At 35.9% G+C, this 22,767-nt stretch overlaps 1 protein-coding gene across 2 annotated transcripts in view; it reads right to left on the reverse strand.

Moving 5' to 3' along the window:
- Positions 1 to 1,279: 1,279 nt before the first annotated feature.
- Positions 1,280 to 22,767, reverse strand: part of POC1B (POC1 centriolar protein B) — a 57,256-nt gene continuing 35,768 nt past the window's right edge. For both annotated transcript variants that reach the window (XM_086750134.1, XM_086750125.1), the window contains 2 exons: positions 4,440 to 4,622; positions 1,280 to 3,242 (listed from right to left, as the gene is read on the reverse strand). In XM_086750134.1, the coding sequence (XP_086606260.1) occupies positions 3,138 to 3,242; positions 4,440 to 4,622 (288 nt within the window). In that variant the 3' untranslated portion in view covers positions 1,280 to 3,137. The remainder of the gene's footprint in view (positions 3,243 to 4,439; positions 4,623 to 22,767) is intronic.

The raw sequence follows: 22,767 nt of genomic DNA on the forward strand, positions 1-22,767 counted from the left end.
CCTTAAGGTCCAGCATTACAACATTTAGCCATTCAGTGCCTGCCCCCACAGTGATAATTAGGAACCTCAAAATGTGCTCCCAAAGAAAGTGCATATTGCCATCCAAAATGAAAAACAGAAAAATACCTTTACTGCTTCAGCATTGTGCTTTATATAATGCTCAAGTTAAACATTCAATTAAAATTCCACTAAACTTTGATGGGAATTACAAATAAAATTTAACACAGTATTAAGTAAGTGACAACATTTCTTTCAATTTGGGAAAGTGTTTTTGTTTCAAAATGTGTGCAGAAGCATGTGCAATGAGTTGCTGAGCTACTGCATAACACTTTGAAACATCAGGAATTTGAAGTTGGGTTTCTCCAGAGACACTCTCCCAGTGACACTAGCAGAAGAGGTTACTCCTGCTGCCACCTTCTCTCTCTCCCTTACAAACCTTAGGGAGCTGCTGCATGCCATTCAGACATTGGTGTTATTTTTTTAAATAAGTAATTAAGCCGTTTTTGCAGTAACTGGCCTGGATGCTGGAAGCAGCCTTTCTGCAACAGGATGGCCTATTTACATTTGCTATCAGAAGGATATCTTAGCTTGAGGAAAGCTGGACTGCATCAGGTATGTGCTTCAGCTTCTTTAGAGCAAGAATGGATTTTCAGTACTTCACTGCAGTCTGCAATATAGACATACCTTTTGTAATTATTTAAACATCTGTGCAGTTATTTTATTCACATGGTGCAGAAGCACAACTAAGGCTAAACGGCATTCATTTTCTTCTAAAAGGTATTTCAAATCACTTAAGTCACCAGTTATTTGCCAGAGCACTAATCCTAGAGTAAATGCTTCTGAGAGTTTAAGCTGCCTCTGCAGGTGCTTTTAAAGGATGTTTTTCTATTCCACAGCTTTATTTGAAATTATATGGATCAAGAGATTGAGGTAACCACAACCAGCTATCACGATGTTTCTTTTAAAAGAACTTTGAATGAGTTGTGTTTTAGGAGAGCCATCACAGCTTGACAAAAATACCTCTATCCTGTTCTCATCCAACATGTGATGTCTGTATATCTCTAATTATATAGACATCCCAAGTGTCCTGCATGTTGAGTTTCAACGGCAACAGACCACTTGATAGAATGACAAGAATATATCTTCATTTGGAAATGATCTGCTAGTTCCCTAGATTCACAAACAACAGAGGAATAAACTGGATTAAGTCGTAAATGCTCCAGATAACAGGCAGCGAAAAGGAAGAAGGATTAGTGATAGGAGCGCTAAGGCAAACAGGAAAATTTCACCAGAGATTTTATTAAAAAATACAGAAGTAAAAAGAAGTCCAAATCTTGTTGATAAATAATTCTGAAAAGCTTAACAACAACAAAAAATATCTGTAGATTTAAAACCTATATATAAATAGTCCATTTAGAGAAAACAAGAAACAAGCAAAATTATTTAACAGCTACATGGTTTTGTGTCTTCTAATGGAGCCAAGAAAAGGCAAAGACCACAAGAGTATTTGCAAATGCATTAAGCAAAGTACATCTGACCTAAAAGGCAGTATTTATATAACTATGCATTATATAGCATTATAAACAATTCCATAATCAAAGGTCAGGCTGTATACATTGGAATATATAAGACCATCCTTTCACAAAAAAAATCTGTGGCTAGGATGTTGCATAAAAATAGTTGAGTCTAAAATTTTTTTTGAGACTGCTTCTTCATGATTAACAATACTACTTAAGACTGAGCTGAAAATTTGTAGTACTTGTTGGTAAAATTCAGAGTTTACCAGGCAAGTGAAGTGATGTCTGGCTATCTGAAGGTGATTACTATGAGAGAAAATGAAGAGTTATAAAAGAAAAATTGAATTCTCATTGTTTTGGCTCGAACAGCAATAGTATTTGCACAGTGACCTTCTGTACTTAAGCTGAACTCTATTGGTGTTAATGAGGTTCAGCCTGGGAAATGGGCTTTATCTATATACAGTCAGTTGTAGAATTGGATTAAAATGCTCCCCCCCATTTCAAGTGTCCTATTTTTCAACACACAAAACGTGAAGTTGCAGAAATAGAGGACTACCTAGTTTTGATTATGGATGTACAACAGGTGTTCTGCAATTGCCGTTCAAAAAAATAATGGGTAGACATAAATAAGCATAGATGTTTTCTATTCAAAAACAAGACCTACAATTGTCTTTCTACAAATTGCATTTTTATTAAAAATAAAACCAAAATCATTATACATTGGAAAGTCTTTCCTGATTTATGGCTTCATTCATAATGCATTAACTGATGGGGGACATTCATAGCATACAAAGCTTGAGTACCTGTGGAAGTCCATGGGGGATGAGAATCCTTTGTATTTACGATATAGTTTTCATATCATTTTGTATTTGGTTCAAATATAATCTTCATCAGTATGAAGCTAATTTTTATTTTTTGAAATTTGAAAAATGAATTTTGATGTGGATAAGTGCTTGACTGCATGAGTCTTGCAGCTGAATTCACACAGATGCAATTATAGCTTCACAGTTTAAGTGACTTCATTTTCATATTTGTAACTGAAAGTTTTCACACTACATCTTCTTGCAATCATCACTAAAATGTTTAGAAGATATAGAGTAACTGTTGCTACTTTTAGGTAAAATATTTGAGAGTATGTGAGGGACAAAAAAGTTGTCCCTTTTTGAAGTTAGGGCTAATTAGGCTTTATTTAATTTAGGTGTGTGAGTAATGTTGCCTTAGCACAAAGAGCATTATTTTCACAATCCTTACCTGAGGTAAAAAATCTGAATAGTGCACTTCCATAATAATTGCTATTAATCTAAAAATACACAGTTTGTCGCTTAGTTGTATTTAAAGATCTAATAAGATTTTAAAAAGAGTCCTGTAACATTCAATGGGAATGATTTTAGAAAATATTAGTTTCGGCTCGGCCACACTTTATCAAATATATAACCAGAATATCTGCTTGATACCAATGTTTAAAATGTGTTGTATTTTTTTTTCTTCAGTTTTTATGGCATTAAGTTGTTGGAAAAGGTGAAATTTTTTTTTCTGCTTATAGCAAGATCCAGTGAAGTAACATTTAGTATTTCCTTGTGAATATATGAAACGTTCATCAATAGAGGTCATTTTTATCTTTTATTCTTCCTGTCTTCCCTGAAGTAACATTTTTTGCTGATTTTCTAAGCATTCTTTCAATTTATCTTCAGTTAAAGTCAGACGTTCTTCCAGGATTGAAATAGTCTGCATGAAGAGGACAGTTATTTCAGTTTATTTCTATATTACACAGTATTATAAAAGTGTGCAACATAGTAACATCAGAAAAATCATTCTAACTCAACAGAAAAAAATATCCTAAGATGGCTTTTCCTTAGCTGTTACACTATTTACAGCTTGTATTTAAAAATAATGGCTTTCTATCTATGGAGGTTGTCTAAAGGTTTAAAATTGTTTTCACAAAATATTTTCTCTGAGAGAGAGAAAGATATACATGCATATAAAAATTACTTTGAAATACTACGTGAAACTTGCATCCATATTTCAACAGAAAAACAGCCGTCACTGGTGACTCCAAATGATGCCTTCCAAAAACCTAAAAGAAACATTAAGGCATCTCCCAAAAAAGGAAGTGGGGAAAAAAAAAAAAAAAGTACTATTAAAAGATATTCTCCAAGAGATTGCTGTCACCAAAAAAGGTAGGTTTCTGGATATAGGATAGCACAAATAATTTTCAACTGGTGACTTGGCTCCATACTCCCCAGAACTTATTTCTTGAGTAAACATATATATTGCAAAAGAATGCAGAAGCCACTCCTTTTCGATTTGGTTTAATGTTAATAGGTTACAGACTACAGAGTAGTATCTTAAAACATAGATTGGCTAAATCTGGATTACTAAAAAGAAGTATGGAGCCTTTGCAAACAAGTGACTCAGAGCCCCTGAGACTAGTATTTGTGTATTTTCACTGACACTAGGAATTATTTCACTGCTCAGATTCCTACCTAAGCCAACACCTTCAACACTAAGTTTGAAAAGGGATTTAATGGTACATTGCCAATTTACTTTCTTCATCCCCTGCTAATACATGACTGTTCAAGCTGGAATCTGACAATGTCTGCTAAACAACTGGCTTCTGGCAAATCTACGCTAGATCTCAGTACTGAAAAATACTGACACTTTTCCTCTAGAGTTAAAAAATATGACAATAATCTTCATGATTATGTAGCAGGAAGCTTTCACTTTAGCAAACACAATACATTTGATTAATACTTGCTGAAAGGAAAAAAAAAACCAAAACAGTCACCTGACTACTCAACTATTCAAAATAACCCCATAGACTTTAATATTCTGATTCATTAACATGGTTCCTGGATTTTTTTTTTCCCCACCAACAGCATTATCATCTTCCACTGCAAGTGTTATCTGTTATTGCATACTTACTAGAGTTAAAACATCCAGCTGCCCCACAATGTGCTCCAAAGTATTACCCAGGGAGGGGGAGATGCCTGTTTGCTTGTCCCCATTATGCACAGCTGATTCGCTCTCATTCTTGGACTTCCTTTTTGAACTTGTTGCCAAGACTGAAGCAGGGGGATACTGCCGATCTTCACTGCTGACATCATCCTTGAACACAAAAACATCATTTGAAGACTCAATTGCCTTTGTCTTCATTTAATTGGAGCCATACGAGAAGATACGCAGAAAGGTCTGGCTTTTAATTTAAAAAAGAAAAATCTATTCACACATACATGCACACACACAAGGACCTTTAGATTTGCTTCTTGTACTAGGTCCAGTTCCTAACACTCCAATTCGTTCTGACCTAAGAGAGAATTTCAGCTGTGACGGATGAGGGGATAAGAGAAATCTCAGCAGTCTTTAGATACATGTTTCAGGTATATATGATTGAGGAACTACTGTACTACTAGAGCTTGAATTAAAGCTTGAATAAATACTATTGCTGACTGGAGTTTTCTTCAAAAAGATAGCTCTATTTCACAAAGGAATTCATTCATAGTAGTCATACTGATGAAAACTCCATGTGTGACTGTAGGATCACAAGGGTTCCTTCCAGCTTCATGGTATGAAACCTTTGTTTAGTATGAGTTAACTTCTTTCATAATTTAAAAAAAAAGTTTTTAGTTGTTTATTCAATAGCATTACTTTCTGAGAAACTGATTCCTTCAGAACATGGGAGGAGGTAACAACAGAGAAGATCCACACAATGCAAAGTTAAGAGAGAAATAACTTTGATGTATAAACATTGCTCCAGGGTAAGTGAGACAGCATGATCTTCCCAATCACTTCTGGTTTTGTTTGTGCCTTGAAGTCCTTTAATGGTGCTTTTGAGCCACGAGATGTTAAATCATCACTAATTCATTAGAAGGTCCTTCATAAAAACTTCACCTGATTTATTAATGACTTTTTGAAATTTCTTTGAAAATTTCTTATACCTTCAGATAATTTTAGTTTATTTTTACACTAAAATAAACTGAGGTAGCCAAGTTTTTATCATCTCTAATTATATTTCAAATATCCACAACATTTACAAAAGAAAACTTTTAAATGGTTACTATTTAACTGTTTCTCTGAAATCTATCCACAGCTGATGAAAATAGCCATTAACTATGCAAAGGGAAAACTTTAGTCTTACCTGATGAGTTTAAAATACACAATATTTACAATGCACCCAAAACGTGTTGCAAATCTTGTAAAGCTGAACAGATTTTCAAAAGAAGGAGTCTTAAAATCATTGTTAGCCATTAAGAAAGAATTCTCCTAAATCTCTAAAATAATCTTGTAGCATGTAAATTGCTAGGCAGAATTAGTGGCAAACCTTTACAAGATTACCTAGGCATGCTGATGAGTTTCTGTCAAGAATTGTTTATGTGTAGTTGACCCTGCCTTTGAATCAGGTAGGATTAGAGAGTGATGGATGAAATAGTACTACTACGACAATGTCATGATTTTAAACATAAGTACTACTAAATCATATCAATATTATCAGGAACTTATACTGCTGCATTATCCACTATACTATTCCTGTGTTTCCAGTGCCATCCTGCATAGTCCTGACCAACTCTCTCTCTGGACTCACTGTCCAGCTCTGGAGCCCTCAGCACAGGAAAGATATGGACCAGTTGGAGAGGGTCCAGAGGAGGGCCACAAAAATGATCAGAAGGCTGGAGCATCTCTCCTGTGAAGAAAGTATGAGAGAATTGGGGCTGTTAAGCCTGGAGAAGAGGAGGCTCCAGGGAGACCTTATAGCAGCCTTCCAGTACTTAAAGGGGGCTTATAAGAAAGACAGGGACAAACTCTTTAGCAGGGTCTGTAGCGATAGGACAAGAGGTAATGGTTTTAAATTAAAAGAGACTTCAACTAGATATAAGGAAGAAATTATTTACCATGAGGGTGGTAGAGCACTGGAACAGGTTGCCCAGAGAGATGGTGGATGCCCTATCCCTGGAGACGTCCCTCCTCCTTGCAGGGGGGTTGGACTAGATGACCTTTAAAGGTCCCTTCCAACTCAAACCATTCTATGATTCTCCAAAATCTTTTCTTCCCTAAGTGCTGGGGTTGTGCTATCTACATCAATGAGAGAGAACTAAGCAAGAGACAAGTTGTGTACACCATCTGTCTAGAAGGGCTTTTCTTTTTACCAGCAAAGCACAAGATCAAACCAAAAATGCCACACACATAGAGTCAGTAGAAGACTCTGAGTCTAGGGAGTGGAATGGCTGAAAGCAGAGACTGTGGTAGGGTAAGAGGGTTTCATTTCTTAGGAAGAGGTGGGCAAAAAAGAAAGTATCACCACGCTCTCTGTGTTAAAAGCTCCATTGTGCAGTTAAGTTCTGCAAGGACAATTCTCAGCCCCCAAGAAAGAACTCATGAACTGCAGAGCATGGGGTTGACAGGGACAGAGGGAGATACCCATGTGTACACTTCAAGCCTTAACATATAATGCTACAAAACCACATGGAATCCTTCTCAAGGTTTGATAGTACCAAGGTATGTGGTGATCTGTCACTTTCATTGATTTCGTTATGATGAAAGTAACAGATAAATGAACTGGAAGATGCCTTCAGTTTCCTTTCAGCCCTCTTTTCTGTGTTTGGTGACTGATTTATGCAAATGAGCTAAGCATGTCAAGTAATAAAGGTCTGATGCAACTAAAACTGAAATACAGTGATTTGTATTGATACTGGGTTGAGTTAAAAAAAAAGTGTGCTAGACATCAAACTGCAGCTTTCAAACGTTAAACATCTGAGGCTGTTCTACAGAATGTCCTAATGCTTAGAACATTTGCAATGGACTACAGAGAACTGGTCTTCTCAGTCTAAGGTTATTTAAACTCATAGCTCATAGTGCAATGCTTTGTCAGCTGGGCTGTTGCATTTTAAAGGCATGAAACTGTGGAAGAAAAAGGGTACTCTTTCCAGCCATGCTGTTTGACTTTTGCTGCTGGTCAACAGAAAGCAGCTTTAGTTCAGTGGTCAGGATGCTCAGTCAGGAGCAGGTAAGTTCTGTTCCCCTGAGAGGCTTTATATATTTTATATTAAATAGCTAGGGGATAAAATGAATAAAAACTCCATAGGAGAAAGGATTTGAACCCACTCCTAACTAGATGGTTTAATTACATCTTTCTCTCCAGTACCATGAATTTCAGTTTATTCTCAATATGAAAAATCTTGTGATGTCAACTTCAAAATATTTCAAAGAATGTCACTTGTTAGCACAAAAGGAAACAGTATACAAATAGTTTGAGTTTTGGGCAAGGTAGGCAGAAAAGCAAAAAGAATTTCCCATTTAATTTTAAAACCATATGCTAAAGCAAAGTAAAGTGTTAGGAGTCCTCAAAATAAAGTATTCCGCATACCTCAGAATATTCTGGCTTGCAATGTATCTCCTGTACTTTTAGATGAGCATGAAGTATATAGGATTATTGCATCTTATGACTGTCCACATCTTCCCTTTGCAGATTTCATTATAGGAGATACCATTAATTGAATCCTAAAAGAGCTCAGATTTACTGCATTGTTTCTGACTTACCATGTTAGATCTGAGGTCCTTGGGAAAAAGGGTTAATGGAAGCTTTTGGGCACACTTATTAAATCACAAGACGGAGACAATCTCAAATGCTGACTAATATGGAAAAGATCAAGCTCAATTTGGCTTTCAAATGTTAAAGAAAAAATATTGCCATAGATTAAAGTATTCCTGCCTTACAACCAATCATACTATGAAGAACATCCTTGTATCTAACTACAACAGGAGAGTCTGTTAGAATAGACTTCTTAATGAGATTTCTTCTATAGAAAGATAGTGAGATTACAGAAACCTTGCTTCTGTCTGTAAATCTTGACTGCTTGCCCAGAAGCTTCCGAACCTTAACCAGGATTAGCTAAATTTGGCAGAGGTAGAGGGCTCACTGATTAAGTTCCAACAAATTTCTGGAAAACTAGACGCAGAGTAGATGGGACACATTGCAGGAAAGATAGGTAGAACTCAAGGATTATATATTCTGCATGGCAGCAGTAAACCTGCATGGTTATCACATGCCTTATGAAACACAGGCAGTTGATGAGAGAAAAGTGTCAGTGAAAAACAGTTAGTTAGTGCAGGAACAAGTTGTAAAGCTTATGCAGTTATTCTGTGTAGGCACCTGTATGTGTCCTCTGAAAATTTTGGCACGTTTTGCTGATTTTAATCAAACCTAATAACGAGGTAGGGGTCTCAGAAGAAATTAAGTTCCTGAAAGCTTCAGGAAACCATTTGCCAGAGTTTCCCACTTAAGCATAATGCAGCTCTACAAGTTCACACTCCATAGCTCTGAAGGGGAACAAGGATGTGAGTTCCCAAAGTGCGAGAAAGACCCAGGCTGGAACACATGTCTTCCCAGACACCAATATCAATAAGCTTATTGGAAATAAACCTAGCATAGCTTTTCTGATGTTAACAAAGCTACTTGTACCAATGTTTTGAGAAGTACATTTGTTTTCTTGCTGTTTCAATGATAGAAGCAATTAAATAACACAACCAAAACAGATGTAACTGTAAACTTCAACTGATACTCTCTGACTTTGCTTAAAGGCATACTGCTTTGTAAGTTCAGTGTCCTATTAATTCTGAAGGTCTTAGAAATAATAAAAAATAGATTTAACATTCAATGGCACTCAAATTAAAAATTTGCTGTCTGTGATTTGAAGTGTTAGGATTTAAAATTAATTTAAATTAATGGAGCAGGCAAGGAAACAATCTAAGGTTATTAGACATTGATGAATTCTTCTAAAACCAGTTCTGCTCTGAGGCTGGTTCTTCAGAGTTTCTTTTCAAACAACCGTGCTGTACTTTAGACTGAAAATAGAGATTTCAGTTTAAGCATCTACAAAGTGATTACAATTTTGCTATTAAAGGCAATCTAAACAGATTCTTCAACCCAAGGAGGAAAGCTGTCAATTCAAGTAAACTGAGCAAATGCTAAGCTACTAAAAGTCTCACCAAACATTTTTTCTTGCAGTAAAATTGATCCAAAATTCAATGTATCAGACAAATAGGCTGTGAAAAGCTTTGTAGCTAGGTTAATTCCCACCAGCATTGCCAAGTCAGAGTACTGGAAAAGTCTTCTTTTAATTTAGTGGGTTAAGCAGCAAACAGATTCCTCTGTTATGTACTCAAGGACGTACAGACGCAAGGCAACACGAAAGTGCTTATATAAATAAGGCAAAGGCCTCGATGTTTGTCAAATCCAAAAGGATCAAATACAGATGGGCAAATAATTGAGCTTCCGTAATTAGTAAGAAAGAAATGAAATGAGACAGTTTCAAGTTTTCGGCTTATCTGAGTTGCGCCAAAATGGTTGTTACTCATATCATATTCTGGAAATTTATAGAGATTCTAAAATGCTGTCAGATATCAACTATGCTGTTATATCCTGAGGTGTCTCCTTTATATTTTAACCTTTTCTAGTAATTTCTAAATTCTAAAAAATTTAAAATTCTAAATTTACAGTCTTCTCCAGCTCAGTGAAGGGGCCAAAACTGCTGAAATATAATGCAGCACTCAAATGCCAAAACCTTGTCATAAAGGAGTGATACTAGTCTCAACAGATTTCCTTTCCTTTCAGATACCGATCCGTTCATGTCCACCACTTTCACTCCGCATAATCTTTTTTATAAAAGTTTTTTAAAGAAACTCTTTCTACCTAATAGTCTATTTTACATGAAGTGTTTCAAGAACTAAATGTTATTTTTCATTCAAATTAGCCCCTTTCTAAAGTACTTTAAATACTAGCAGTTCATAAACACAAATTGTATGTTGCCAGCAATGCAGTAAAAATGCCTCACAATTCAGAAAGCCAAACTCTTCTGAAAGACTTCAGAGCTATAGCTTATTTTGAGAGAATAAATTTGAATACGGCAATCAATTTTAAATTGTTACTTCTAAGCAACGCTAAAAAAGAAAATTAAAATGTGTACAGTGTTTCCATTCACAGCCCGTTAGTAATAAAATGGACTCACATTTGGGCAACTTCATGTGAGTTACAAATAAGGAGGAGAAAGAACAGATTTAATTAATCAATAGGAAGTTACTACCGTGACCTTACCAAGAGGATGTTCAGTAGAAAATTAAATTTAGCTTATAAATGATGTCACAAACAGCAAACCATAATTGCTCACCTTTGTTTTCTGTCAAGCAAAACAGCCAAAACTCTGTGGGTGGTACTTAACGAGTTTGTGAAAAATCCTTACACATAACCTTATCACCTCCGCCTATTCCCAAATGTTTTCCCATGAAACATTCAAAGATGAGATACAAACAAACACTGCATCCCAGTCTCCTTTTGCTTCATGATGTATAAGAATAGAATCTGAGTAAAATGCATCCATATATAAAGATGCCTGAGCAGTTTTATTTATAGAGAATGAAATTCCCTCAAGGAAAATAATATGAAAAAATACAAGTCTCTGTCACTCAACTGAAAATAATTAGTCTTCAATCTTCTGAGAGCTTCAAATTCAGAAAATATAGACAGCAGCTTCCAAATGAATATCTTAATGATTTTATAATTAAGATGGGCTTTTATGAAAAAGTGACATTGGTAAGCTTCCTAATGAATCAGAAAAATTGGCATGGACTGCTTTTAAAAATAATCTTTAAATCTTGAACACATGGTACATTTGCCTACTAATACTAAAACATTTCTGATACTGTGATTAAAACAACTACAAACAGTTAGTCATAAGCAGAGCATTAAGCTCAAACAGACCAAAGAGCAAAGGCATAAAAGAGTAGTCTCTCACCCTGGCAGACCTTGATTTCCTGTGTTTTTTGGTTATTTGAAATCATGGGAAGTTTCTCAGGAGAAGTAACAATACTATAATTATCACTGCTTTTACCTCTATCTTGTGAACCTACCCTTGAATGAAAGTGGTTCACTGTGGATATACTAAATTGACCTGTTTGGGAGATGAAACTTTCTCTGTTTTATTTTTTTTTTCTGTAGGTCATAATTATTCACAGATCACTTCTACTGCTTTGAAATTATTTTTTTTACTCAATAAGTGATCTGCATAAAACAGTTCTCTGATCTATTAGGCTAACACTGAGTATGTTAAATCACAATCTGTTTTATCAGTTTCTACTGCAGAAAACTTCCCTGTAGTTTCAGCTGATGACAGCACTCTTCATTTCCTCTCCCTTCACACGCATATGAATCAGCACAGCAAAAATCTGCTATGTGCCAAACTGCAGCTTTCTGGCCCTTGCTATCTAACGAGGTAGTTCTGGTATAATTTATTTGCAAACTTTATCTGAAGTTTTGCTTTCAAGCAGTAAAATACAGATAAACTATGCAGTGCATCTAAAACTACTACTAAGTTCTACCAAGCATTTCTAACTTGGGCAGACCTCTTTCAGAACAACCTGTAACACAGAACTTCACACTTAATTCAAAGTCTTTCAGGGCTTCTTATGCATCTCAGTCTTCTCTAGCTCTTCAAAGAATGTCCTAGCTAAAAACAAAAACTGAAAAAACACAGTGTAAGTGCACCTCATCCAATCTGACAAGGAAATATTAAGTCTCCTCTCCAGTACAGACATCATCACTGAAGGTAGCATGTCCTTCAGTTTAGAACTTGACGGTGAGTAGTGGTATCAGTGCACAATCTCTCAGCCAACAAACCAAGCCAAACCAAAAATCCAAACCACCCAACCCCCAAAAAACCCCAAACATTTTTACCTAAAACGGAATAGTACTTTCTTAGTCTTAAAAACAACAAATTCAGCCTTATACTAGCTGAGCTTATAGAGGTCACGAGTCTAGCATAGTACAATGAAAACTAGCTGCTGAATTGTTTTTTTGTTTTTTTTTTTTTTTTTTTTAAATAACAGCATGAAATTAACAGCTATGGTCTGATTAATCAGATTTAATTATTTCTATCAGGATTACAGCTATGTGAAATTTAGCATTGCTCTGATGGCATGAAATAATAAACTCTTCTATTCACAGGCACGTCTCAAGGTATCCTGAATAGACAGTTTTACGTAAAGAAGTAATATCATACTTCACAAGTGTTCTTTCACACATACAATGAGAAACTGGCTACGTGGTTTATGTCAGCATTTTCCCAGAAGTTTTATTTGTCATTGCTGCTGAAGGTCTGAGAAAACACTATAAACCAGTGTACATTCAGTGCACTGAGTATTTTGCAATTCCATGTGTACAGAATCCAGCATAGAACAAAACATTTTCTCCATATTCCATCCATGTCAAGAGAACACAAAAGAACAGAAAATAAGCCTTGTTTTCACAAAGAAATACAGAAATTGTATTTTCCCAATAAAAAACTAATAGAAATATTTGAGAGCATCCAGTTAGAAACAAATAATACTTATGAAATATTTTTCTAAACTGTTTGACAGTCAGTAATACCTAAGTTTTACTTAAAATATGAAAAATATTTTTTTTTTAGATTGCTTACTGATGTTAGTTTCTAACATCAAGAGTTCCCTGCACAGCCAGAGTCTGATTCAGTAAAGGGATCCACAAAAACTTAATAGCTGTGCTCTGTTTCCACTGGATTTAGATAAAGCTAACCCTTAAGCTGAAATATAGTACCTAAATACAGTACTTATGCAGCTCAGAAAGGAATAAAAAAACCACAGCCCCCTCAAACATGTTCTAATCAAACTAGTATGTTTGATTAAAACATAAAGCAAGCAATACTGCTGAAAAGATAACAAATAAATAAATGTCATGACCATCCCATACAAACTAGACAAAAATTATTAAAGGTTACATTTCCAAGGGTGAGAAATTCCCTGCCAGGAAGTCAATTCTAAATATAACAGTTCAGGAAGACCACATTCAAATATTTTCATAAATTATAAAAATACTTGCACCACAGGCACTAAAAATAACAATATTTACCCTATGGAATAAAGGTAAAGGAAGATAATAAATGATCTTCAGCTTCAGCAGAAGCTTTGTAAAGCTGAGGACAAATAACATGAAACCATAGAAACACCACCACTATTCACAACTACAAAATAAAGTAGCCAATTTTAATTTAGGCAAATTACTTTGGACTGCATCTGTGCACATCCAAGGGAACTTCTTACAGCTAAAATCAATGCTAAAGTTTCAAGTGATGACTTGAGTCCTAATAAAAATTATATTACATACTCTGCTTGAACTTCTTACCCATACTAGGGCAGGAAAAGCTGAAGGAGGGTAGGAGAAATATTTTTAACAGAAACTGGAAACATAATTAAATAGATACTAGAAATTAAATAATAACAGGAGATGAATAACCCTATATAGACAAGGTCTCCTTTCCAATACTATAAATAGAATAGTTTGCTATATTTGATACTACAAATGCTAACAAATACATACATAAGTAAAGAAAACCTAGAACTTTCCCAGCATGTGGGCAAACTGCCTATAATCAGAGTAGCAGATTGTGGAGGGTCACAGAGGGCATCAGATGAATGGAGGGAAGGAGGCTGAGTTACTTCAGTGTGAGTGAGAGCACAGCATCCTCACCAAGAACACATCTGCTCAGAGATACGTTGGCCATGCTTCTGGATTACCTGCTCATGACTTCTTTCTGTCCTCTTCCCCCTACTTCAGAAACTAAGTGAAAGTCTCTGCTTGAAACTAGTAGCAGGCTAAGTAAGTCTAATTGAACTTTACAAAGAAACAATAGCTGGTAACAATATGATTTATGATGCAGAGTCTTAAAATACATATAAGTGCTAGCATTTCATCTATCTCATTCAAACGGCTGGCAAAGTCACCTAGTATATTCATTGGTATTGTTCAAAATGAATTTACAATGAAGAGACTGTTCAACAAATCCAAAAGGAAGGAATTTCTCCGCTTGAAGGCACATTCACTGTTAGAAAAAACAAACCAAAGCCTTTTTTGAAAAAGTTTAATTTTTCAAACTAAATAATATACTTTATGATATGTAATTGATTTTTCTTCGATAAGTGTCTCAAACCATTGGGGCAAAACTAATCTTGATCAAGTTACACTGTATGTAAATGAGAAGAGCTAAAGGAATGAACATCTGTCTTAAATCCCATCTCTCAGTAGGAATAACCAAAAATTTCCTGAAGAGAAAATCCTGAAAAGACAGATTCTGCCAGGACAAGGAGAAGGATTGAAGGATGTGAGTAACCTCCTCCAAAATCTTCCAGAAAGTTGACAAGAGCTGCAGTTCCTGTGCTCCAGTCTCCATAGACAAGGGGGTCTGGTGCTTCACGAGGGTGGGAGGCTGCTGCACAGGAGAACTAGAGCAGAGTTGTTGATGCTACAGAGCCTTCCTTCATACACACACACACACACTCACAGAGCCCCCTGCTGTAGAAGGATCATAGAATCATAGAGTGTTTTGGTTTGGAAGGGACCTTTAAAGGTCATCTAGTCCAACCCCCCTGCTAGAAGCAGGGATGCCTTCAACTACATCAGGTTGCTCAGAGCCCTGTCCAACTTGGCCTTGAATGTTTCCCGGGATGGGGCATCTACCACCTCTCTGAGCAACCTGTTCCAGTGTTCCACTGCCCTCGGTGGCAGAAATTTCTTCCTAATATAAAGTCTGAATCTGCTTCTTTCTGTTTCAAAACTATTACCCCTTGTCCTATTGCAACAGGCCCTGCTAAAGAGTTTCTCTGCATCTTTCCCTTAAGCCCCCTTTAGGTACTGGCAGGCTGGTATAAGGTCTCCCCGGAGCCTTCTCTTCTCCAGGCTGAACAGCCCCAGCTCTCTCAGCCTGTCCTCAAAGGAGCACATCCAGATCTTTTTGCCAGTCCACACGTAAGTATGTAAACTCATACGTATACACACACAACCTTCTTTCAAAGTTATAGGCAAAGACAACTGAAGGTCCTTTCTGTTGGCACAGCTGCACCTGTACCAATGGTTTTTGTCAGGATAACAGTCAGTGCTACAGTATGAATGTTTGTTGTGTGGTTAGGGTTGGTTGGTTGTTTTTTTTTTTTTGGTTTTTTTGGTTTTTTTTTTCGATATTTCATACCAACATAACTCATGTCAACAAAACATAGACAAACCCAGCCTGCCTCCTGTTAACAAAATCTTCTGTTGTTAGCTGAGATCTGGCAGCTTTGACTTCCCTTCAGAGCAGAGGTAACAACAGGAGGGTATACCAGTTGACCAGGTGGCCAAGGACAATACCACTGGGTTTTTCATCCTACTTCTACAGAGCAAACAATCTCCTACAATTCAAATTATTTACAAGAAAATGTCAAGGAATAAAAAGCACTAGAAACTAAGCTAGCAATCCAGCAGTTAAAGTCCAAAGTTAAATCCAACAGGGCCCACACAATTGCTTGAAGACTTCACTCTTTGCCAAAGAACCAGATGTTACTATTAGGAGAAAAATAAAAAGAAAAAAAAAAAAAGCCCAATATTTCACAGCTTGGAACTGAAAACCCCTGACCACAGCCAGGAAAAAAAATACTTTACTATGTAATAGAGGAACACTGTTGCTCAGCATTTGACTAAGGCTTTTCTTAATAAAATGTTACACCTATAATGGATGATGAAGAAAGGTTTGACAAGGACATCAAATACTTTAACAACAGCATCACAGAAAACTCCTATAAGGATAAAATGAAGCCTCAAAATTTTCCTTGAAAAGTCAGATTTATGTGCTTTTATGATGTTTCATTTAGTACTTCAAGAAAGAAGCAAAAGTCTACACTGAGCTTTCAGTGCTCAGCATTAGTAATATGCTGAAGGCTTGGACAAGCTGTCCAGTTTGTCTTGGTGAAAACAATACTCAGTGCTGCTGAGCTTTATTCAGAGGTAGGTAGCATTTTCAAAAATTGCTTTAGCAGCAGTAGCATAACTTTGTACTTAAGTCAGTTGAGTTTTACAATTTACTATCATAGAAGTAGAAGTCAGGAACTGTAGAAACTGAGAAATTTGAAAATTTCATGCCAATATCCATGAAATGTTAACTTTGGAGTGGTCTCACATGCCTGTTATATTCTTGAAAAATCATTTATTTTAATTAGTGTGCTATTACAAACTTCTGTCAAAATACACACATTGTTCAGCACCAATTAAAATCTAAATGTGCTGGCACAGAAGATTGGTAGGTAGATAGGTTATACTTGGCTGTATTAAAAAAAAGGAATTCAACAATGATAAAAATTACAGTTAAGGTTGCCAATAATAGCTTTATTTTGAAATGCTTCATAATTTTCTCCCACCATTGCGCTGTGACAGTTGGAATTTTGAGGAAACCAAAATAAACATCTTAGTGATTTAAGAATATGTTCTGCAGTTCTGCCAGTTCATTAATATCAGAATTCAATTAAAAAAAAAAAAAAAATCTCTCGCAATAAGCCAAGAGAGTGGGTTTCATTGCTTAAGCAATTCGTTAGCTACCAGGCTCTCAAGATTTATCCTCACCCTGTTTGACACTTGGTATTTGTATCTTAGCCAATTTCTTCCTACTTAAAGTTGACAAAAATTAACAAGTCATTGGAGGTGACTAACTGTCAGCATGAGATAAATGGCAACACCACTCTGACTGAATTTGGGTGGTCGAGGCAAGAAGGGTAGGGACGGTGGCTGACTCGGTGAGTTACAACTCCAAGAACTTTTGTTATTCTTAAATTTCACAGGAACATTCTACTAGAAGAGGTCGTCTTGATCACTGAATCCTATCCTCAAGTACGAGGAGTTTGCATCTACACCATTCTCATTGAACAAACTTTTATTTTGGAACTGGCAATATCTCCCGTAAATAAATAATAATTACAGAAATTCTCTATTTTAATTTTTAAAAGCATAAATATAACAAAATTTAGTTTACACAGATTATGTTCCAGCCAAGTAAAAGCCTAAAGTCTTCCCATTTCTGCCTCAACATGCTCAGCTGCTCTTACTATATTACAATGGTCACATCCACAATCCTGTTTACTCTTGTTAAAGTAAATACAGATAGACTGTTTTGAAAATAACAAAAGTACTCAGCTAAAATTTAGGGGTTTGTTCTCTAGTTCTGCAAATGATGCTAGGAAAAAGCCAAAATACAGAACCCTGAGATAGTAGGAAGGGTGGAGAAGGAAAGTAATGACTTTTCAAATTGCTGTCTCCATTTTCTCAGATCTTTGTGTGGAAACATCTTATGGATTAAGATCTTGATTCATATTATTAGTGACATGACACGGCTAGCTACTTTGCAGTCAGCTTTTCCTCCCTGCTAACCCAAAAGGAGCGGGGGGGCAGGGAAACCCCAAACAAATCTAGTACAAAGTCCTGCCTCTCTCCGCAGCAAAACACTACCGTAGTGATACTTAGGTGACTAGAAGAGCTGAGATATCTACTACAAGCAGATACACAACTCACGAGGAACAAGAATGATGTTTACTCCTTCATTCAGCAAGGTGTAGTATCTTTTGCACAGAAGAGGTTCTGAAAAATGGGATCACTGTGGATTGGCACAGCTCTTTCCATTTGTTATTTTCCATCTATATACATTAATGTAGTTTTTGTTGGTTACCCCCCCCGCAAACACCATATCATCACACAGGGCATTAAATATAGACACAAAGAAATATCACTTTAGAATATAAGGAGATACATATAAAGGCTACATATATATATGTATATTCTACACATTTGTATATAAAACATTTTTATATCTATGTGTATTAATATATACATCGATATATTCCATATACAAGCATATACACACATGTACATATATAAAACATCTCAGAAACTCTTATTACCTTAGAACAGAAAATACAGCTGTGTCCCCTATATAATGTAAAGCTTTAAAATTGTGTATTTATATGCATTAAGAAAATAAATGGAAAATGCGAAAAGTGCAAATTTTATTCATACATCCATCCAGATTTCTATTAATGTATTAAACACTCATGCAATTCCTTCTGTACATATTCCATATTTAATTATGTTTGCTGTTAGATTACTAGCACTTTTGGTGTGTTTGTCATTTTTTGTTTGGTTTGAACAGTCAAATTTAAAACATTTATTAACATTAGTATTCTCTATGCATTCAAAATGGGAGAAAATATGACAACACAATTATATATACAAAGTCATTGTTTAACCTGCTTACCTTCCTATTGCTCTAGTGTACAAAAAGTGTCTCGGAATTATATTTGCATTCGTGACATCCAGATCAGAATCGTCAGTCTAAAACAGTACTCAGAATCAAGTGTCTTTATATAGGTCTACACAATTCAGTCTATTCTTGTATTAGAGTCCTGACACAAAAATGCATCTACACCATCAACTGTTTTGTTTTGGTTCCGGGGTTTTTTTTGTTTTGTTTTTTTGTGGGGTTTTTTTTGTGTGTGTGCATGTAAAGGAACATCTTTTTAACATGACTAATCACACTGGCAGCCAAAACAGAAGCTCCAGTATGTTCCACAAGTAGGACTGAAAACCAAAGTCCATGTACAACTTGGAGCTGAAGCACAAGGGTTGAACTTGCTCCTGTCACTATACTGCAATAAACTATCATACATCTGTTCTGGAAATCTGGTCCTCTTGTTAGACCAGGATAAAGAGAAACTGGAAACTTACATTCTATGTCTGCCTGCTTTTTCTTTGAAATTGAGGTCTGATGCTTTACTGAGCAACAGAATAGAAGATCTGTTAAGAATCACCATAGATTCAAATTGAAGCCCTTTTGCTTTGTAATGATGACTAAGTTGCAGTCTCTCCGCAACTCTGCTGTTTTCAGAAAAAAAAAAAACAAAACCCAAACTTCCTTTCTTGTACTACGATGTTTTAAAACTTTTGAAAGGAAGATTACTTTAGTATTTTATTACCACCAGCAGCAGCCTGGTGATAGCAGGAATTTATGGAACTCTGTGTCCACACAAGGTACAAGAGAACGTATAATTTCCCATACCCTAATGAAAACACACTGTGTCACGGGTGCGCTGTCATCTATGTCCTTGCATCTTAAAGAAAATAATTTCTAATAATAATAATAACAACATTAACACAAATCTTTCTAAGAGATCAATCAAGTCAAGTGCCTAAAACTTACATGTAAGATATTTTCGTTAAGGACAGCAGCGCAGGTTCTGAAATGTGCTTGTGCTCCCTTGTGTTCATGGCATTTCTCTAAATATTTTGGTTGTACAGATTAGAGATATAACTATATTGAAATAAAGACATATGAAGATATCAATAATATTAAAATATTTCATTAATAATGCTTAAATACTTCACTAATGCAGTTTTTAAATTAATGCTAATTTAAATACTGTCCACTGAGGTACAGTTAGGAAATATGAAAACAACTATACTAAAAGGCGCATAAACCAGAATATCTTACTGTTACACTGCCTTTATTAATTTTATTTCATTAAGGCTGACTGCGTGCTTGCAACTGCATAGAAGAGCTAAACAACGTGCAATCAATTGTACAGTATCAGTTCTGACAAGTAGTGGTCTTGTCGAGATGTGAAGATGCCACCCTCAGTGGGATATGGAAGAAAGCATATCCCTACTGTGTGCCGCACTCCTTACTTGAAAAGATGTTAAAATTACAATAAAAATGAAAGTGGTTGGCACTACAATCCCAAATCAACAGCTGGCATTCCAATCCTAAGTGTCAAATTCGTGTTGGGGATTTAGAGCCTTCACAGATAAAATACACTGATGCTTTTTACAACTGTAAAAGGCAGAATAATACAAATGACCATAAATTAGAAATGATGAAACACAGTTGATCAGGATAATTGAAGGCCCCAGCGAAAACTCTATAGCCATTAGAATTAGGAGCAATAAAAAGGACATTTTAGCCCACTTTCTAAGGAAACAATGCTGAAACTGTAATTTCTATCCGCTTGTCCCCACACCTCACTTAAGTTTTGAGCTTGTTTTAGATTTAAGATGAAGGAAGAGATGTCCTAAAGAGAACTGACTTCAAGTAAGTTTCCCGATCATAGATTGCCAGCTAACAGAGAGAAATCAGTAAGTACTCCCCCTGGGAGAAAGGCTCTGGCATAAGATTACACAGTATTGGAGACCAGAGAATGCATATAAGAAACAGAACTTAATTACCTCAAAGGAAGGGAAAAGCTTCAAATAAAGCATTACAATCAGCCACAAAACACAGATTTGTAGGAAGCTAGGCTACATTATTTCTGTCACTTAAGGATTATTTGTACTTTACAAATATCAGGAACAAAAGAAGTCCTGGCAATGGCATACTTATTAGCTAGAGGTGTTAAAGACTGATGCAGAAAATTTTTTGAGTGCTTAATGAAATATTTTTATCTTCCATTTTGGAAAATAATAAATGCTGTAGTTGTATTTCTGGCAAAATACTTTCTCTTCCAACCATAGCAAAAAAAAGACTGTTAGACAATTTACACTGTATGTAAATATTTTTAAATCCTGGGTTACATAGTTTGAACTCAATGGTTTTGAAATAACAACAAATAAGGTAATGATGTTGATTTTTAATATATCCTGGAATAATGGAGAAATACCAGGGGAGTGGAGAAGCTGACATTCCATCAGTAGTGAGAAAGGATAAACAGGATAACTGTGTGGTCACAGGTCACAGTCAGCTTGAGAATTATGTCAGGGAAAAACACTGAGAAGTTGATTTAGGACCTATATAGCACAGATTTGAGGCATAACGTCAAGCAAATCAATATAGCTTGAGAAAGAAAATACATGGTCTGTCGAACTGAAGACCTTTCTAGTGAAATATTTAGTCAAACTGCTCCTTTTTTTTTAATCCATAAATCCACGCTACAATTTTAATTAACACATTTGAGGTTGTATGCTGTATGAAGTCAATTAGCTAGCTATGGTTTCTTCAAAAACAGTTAAATCAGAGGGTTACTACAGAATTATGCTGGTTTTAGTGATTCCACTGAAATCTGTTCTTGTCTCAGTCCTATGCAAAGTATACCAGGGACTTAGGAGATCGAGTTTACAGGCTACACAAAAGGCATACTGGAAACTACTAAAACAGTCAGAGTTACTTGGCAATCTGACTTCATTCAACTGTCCAAATGGAACCTTAGACACACATGTAAGATCTTGGAGATGAACATATTCTAGAGTAATACACTATAGAACACAGAGGTGTTGAAAAGAATTATAGTGACATAATATATAACTGAGTGAAACGATAAAACTTTGATGTGATAAGGTTATCCAGTGAAGAATTACAGTAACTTCTTACTTGTAGTTTTAACTAGCTGAAAGTACTAACCAAGAGGTAGTATTCTACGGTTACACTACACTGGCAAAAACTGGAAGTATGGACCAAGGATTCCCGTTCCCAAAAGATGTGTAAGAAATGAGGAAAGATCTATAAGAATGAGTCATGGCTTGGAAGAGTAATCTTTTCAGTGATGAATATTTGATACTGGTTTATCTAAGAATAAGTTAAAGTAATTAATTCTCTTAAATCTCTATGTCAAGAAAGCGGTCTTCCCCTATAATAAAAATACTGCAATAGTCAACTCAAAGAAGTTGAGCTTCAGCTATTTGACATGCAGTGTGGAACTGAGATCTTGACATTCAGGAAGTACAATCTCCATGCAGTTAGCAAATGCTAGAGGATAGCATCTATCTATGTATCCCTCCCTCCCTCCCAGCTGGTACAACTAGAGTACCATAATGTGAGAGGATACAAAAAAAAAAAAAAAAAATTTTAAGTACAGCTTTTCAGAACAGTGATGCCATGTATCTCCACTTACAGTGTCAGTCACAGCTCTTACTTTTTTCTTCCCCCCTGCCCCAATACTATTTATTGCAGAACGCATAAGGGTAATAGAATCCAGTGCTTCTCTCCCAGCAGAACTTCTGCATCACTAACCATAGACTGCTTCTCACATGCTTTCCTCAGATGTCATATACTTTCAACTTTTACTTTACAGTGCTTCAAATTCAAACATGAAGGATGGAGCTGCCTCCATTCAGCCTCTGTCTTGGTTACTTGCCATTTAGGTTACAACCATGCAGACAGAAGAAAGCCAGTTGAATTCTCTTGGGCTGAAAAAATAACTGAAACCAATACACCTATTGCCTGAACAAGAGGAAACCATTACTACCATCTCCTTTGCTCATATTTTTCTTTTGCATCTTAAGAAAGATGATGTTCGGACGTGCCATGCATGTAACACCCCTGTATATGTTACACCACAATCCCATTGGATACATGGCTATATGTCCATGAACATCAGTCAACCTCAGTTAGGTTATAGCCAGCACTAATCT

Source organism: Chlamydotis macqueenii, chromosome 1 (genome assembly GCF_036417535.1).
Source record: "Chlamydotis macqueenii isolate bChlMac1 chromosome 1, bChlMac1.mat, whole genome shotgun sequence".
NCBI classification, from domain to species: domain Eukaryota; kingdom Metazoa; phylum Chordata; class Aves; order Otidiformes; family Otididae; genus Chlamydotis; species Chlamydotis macqueenii.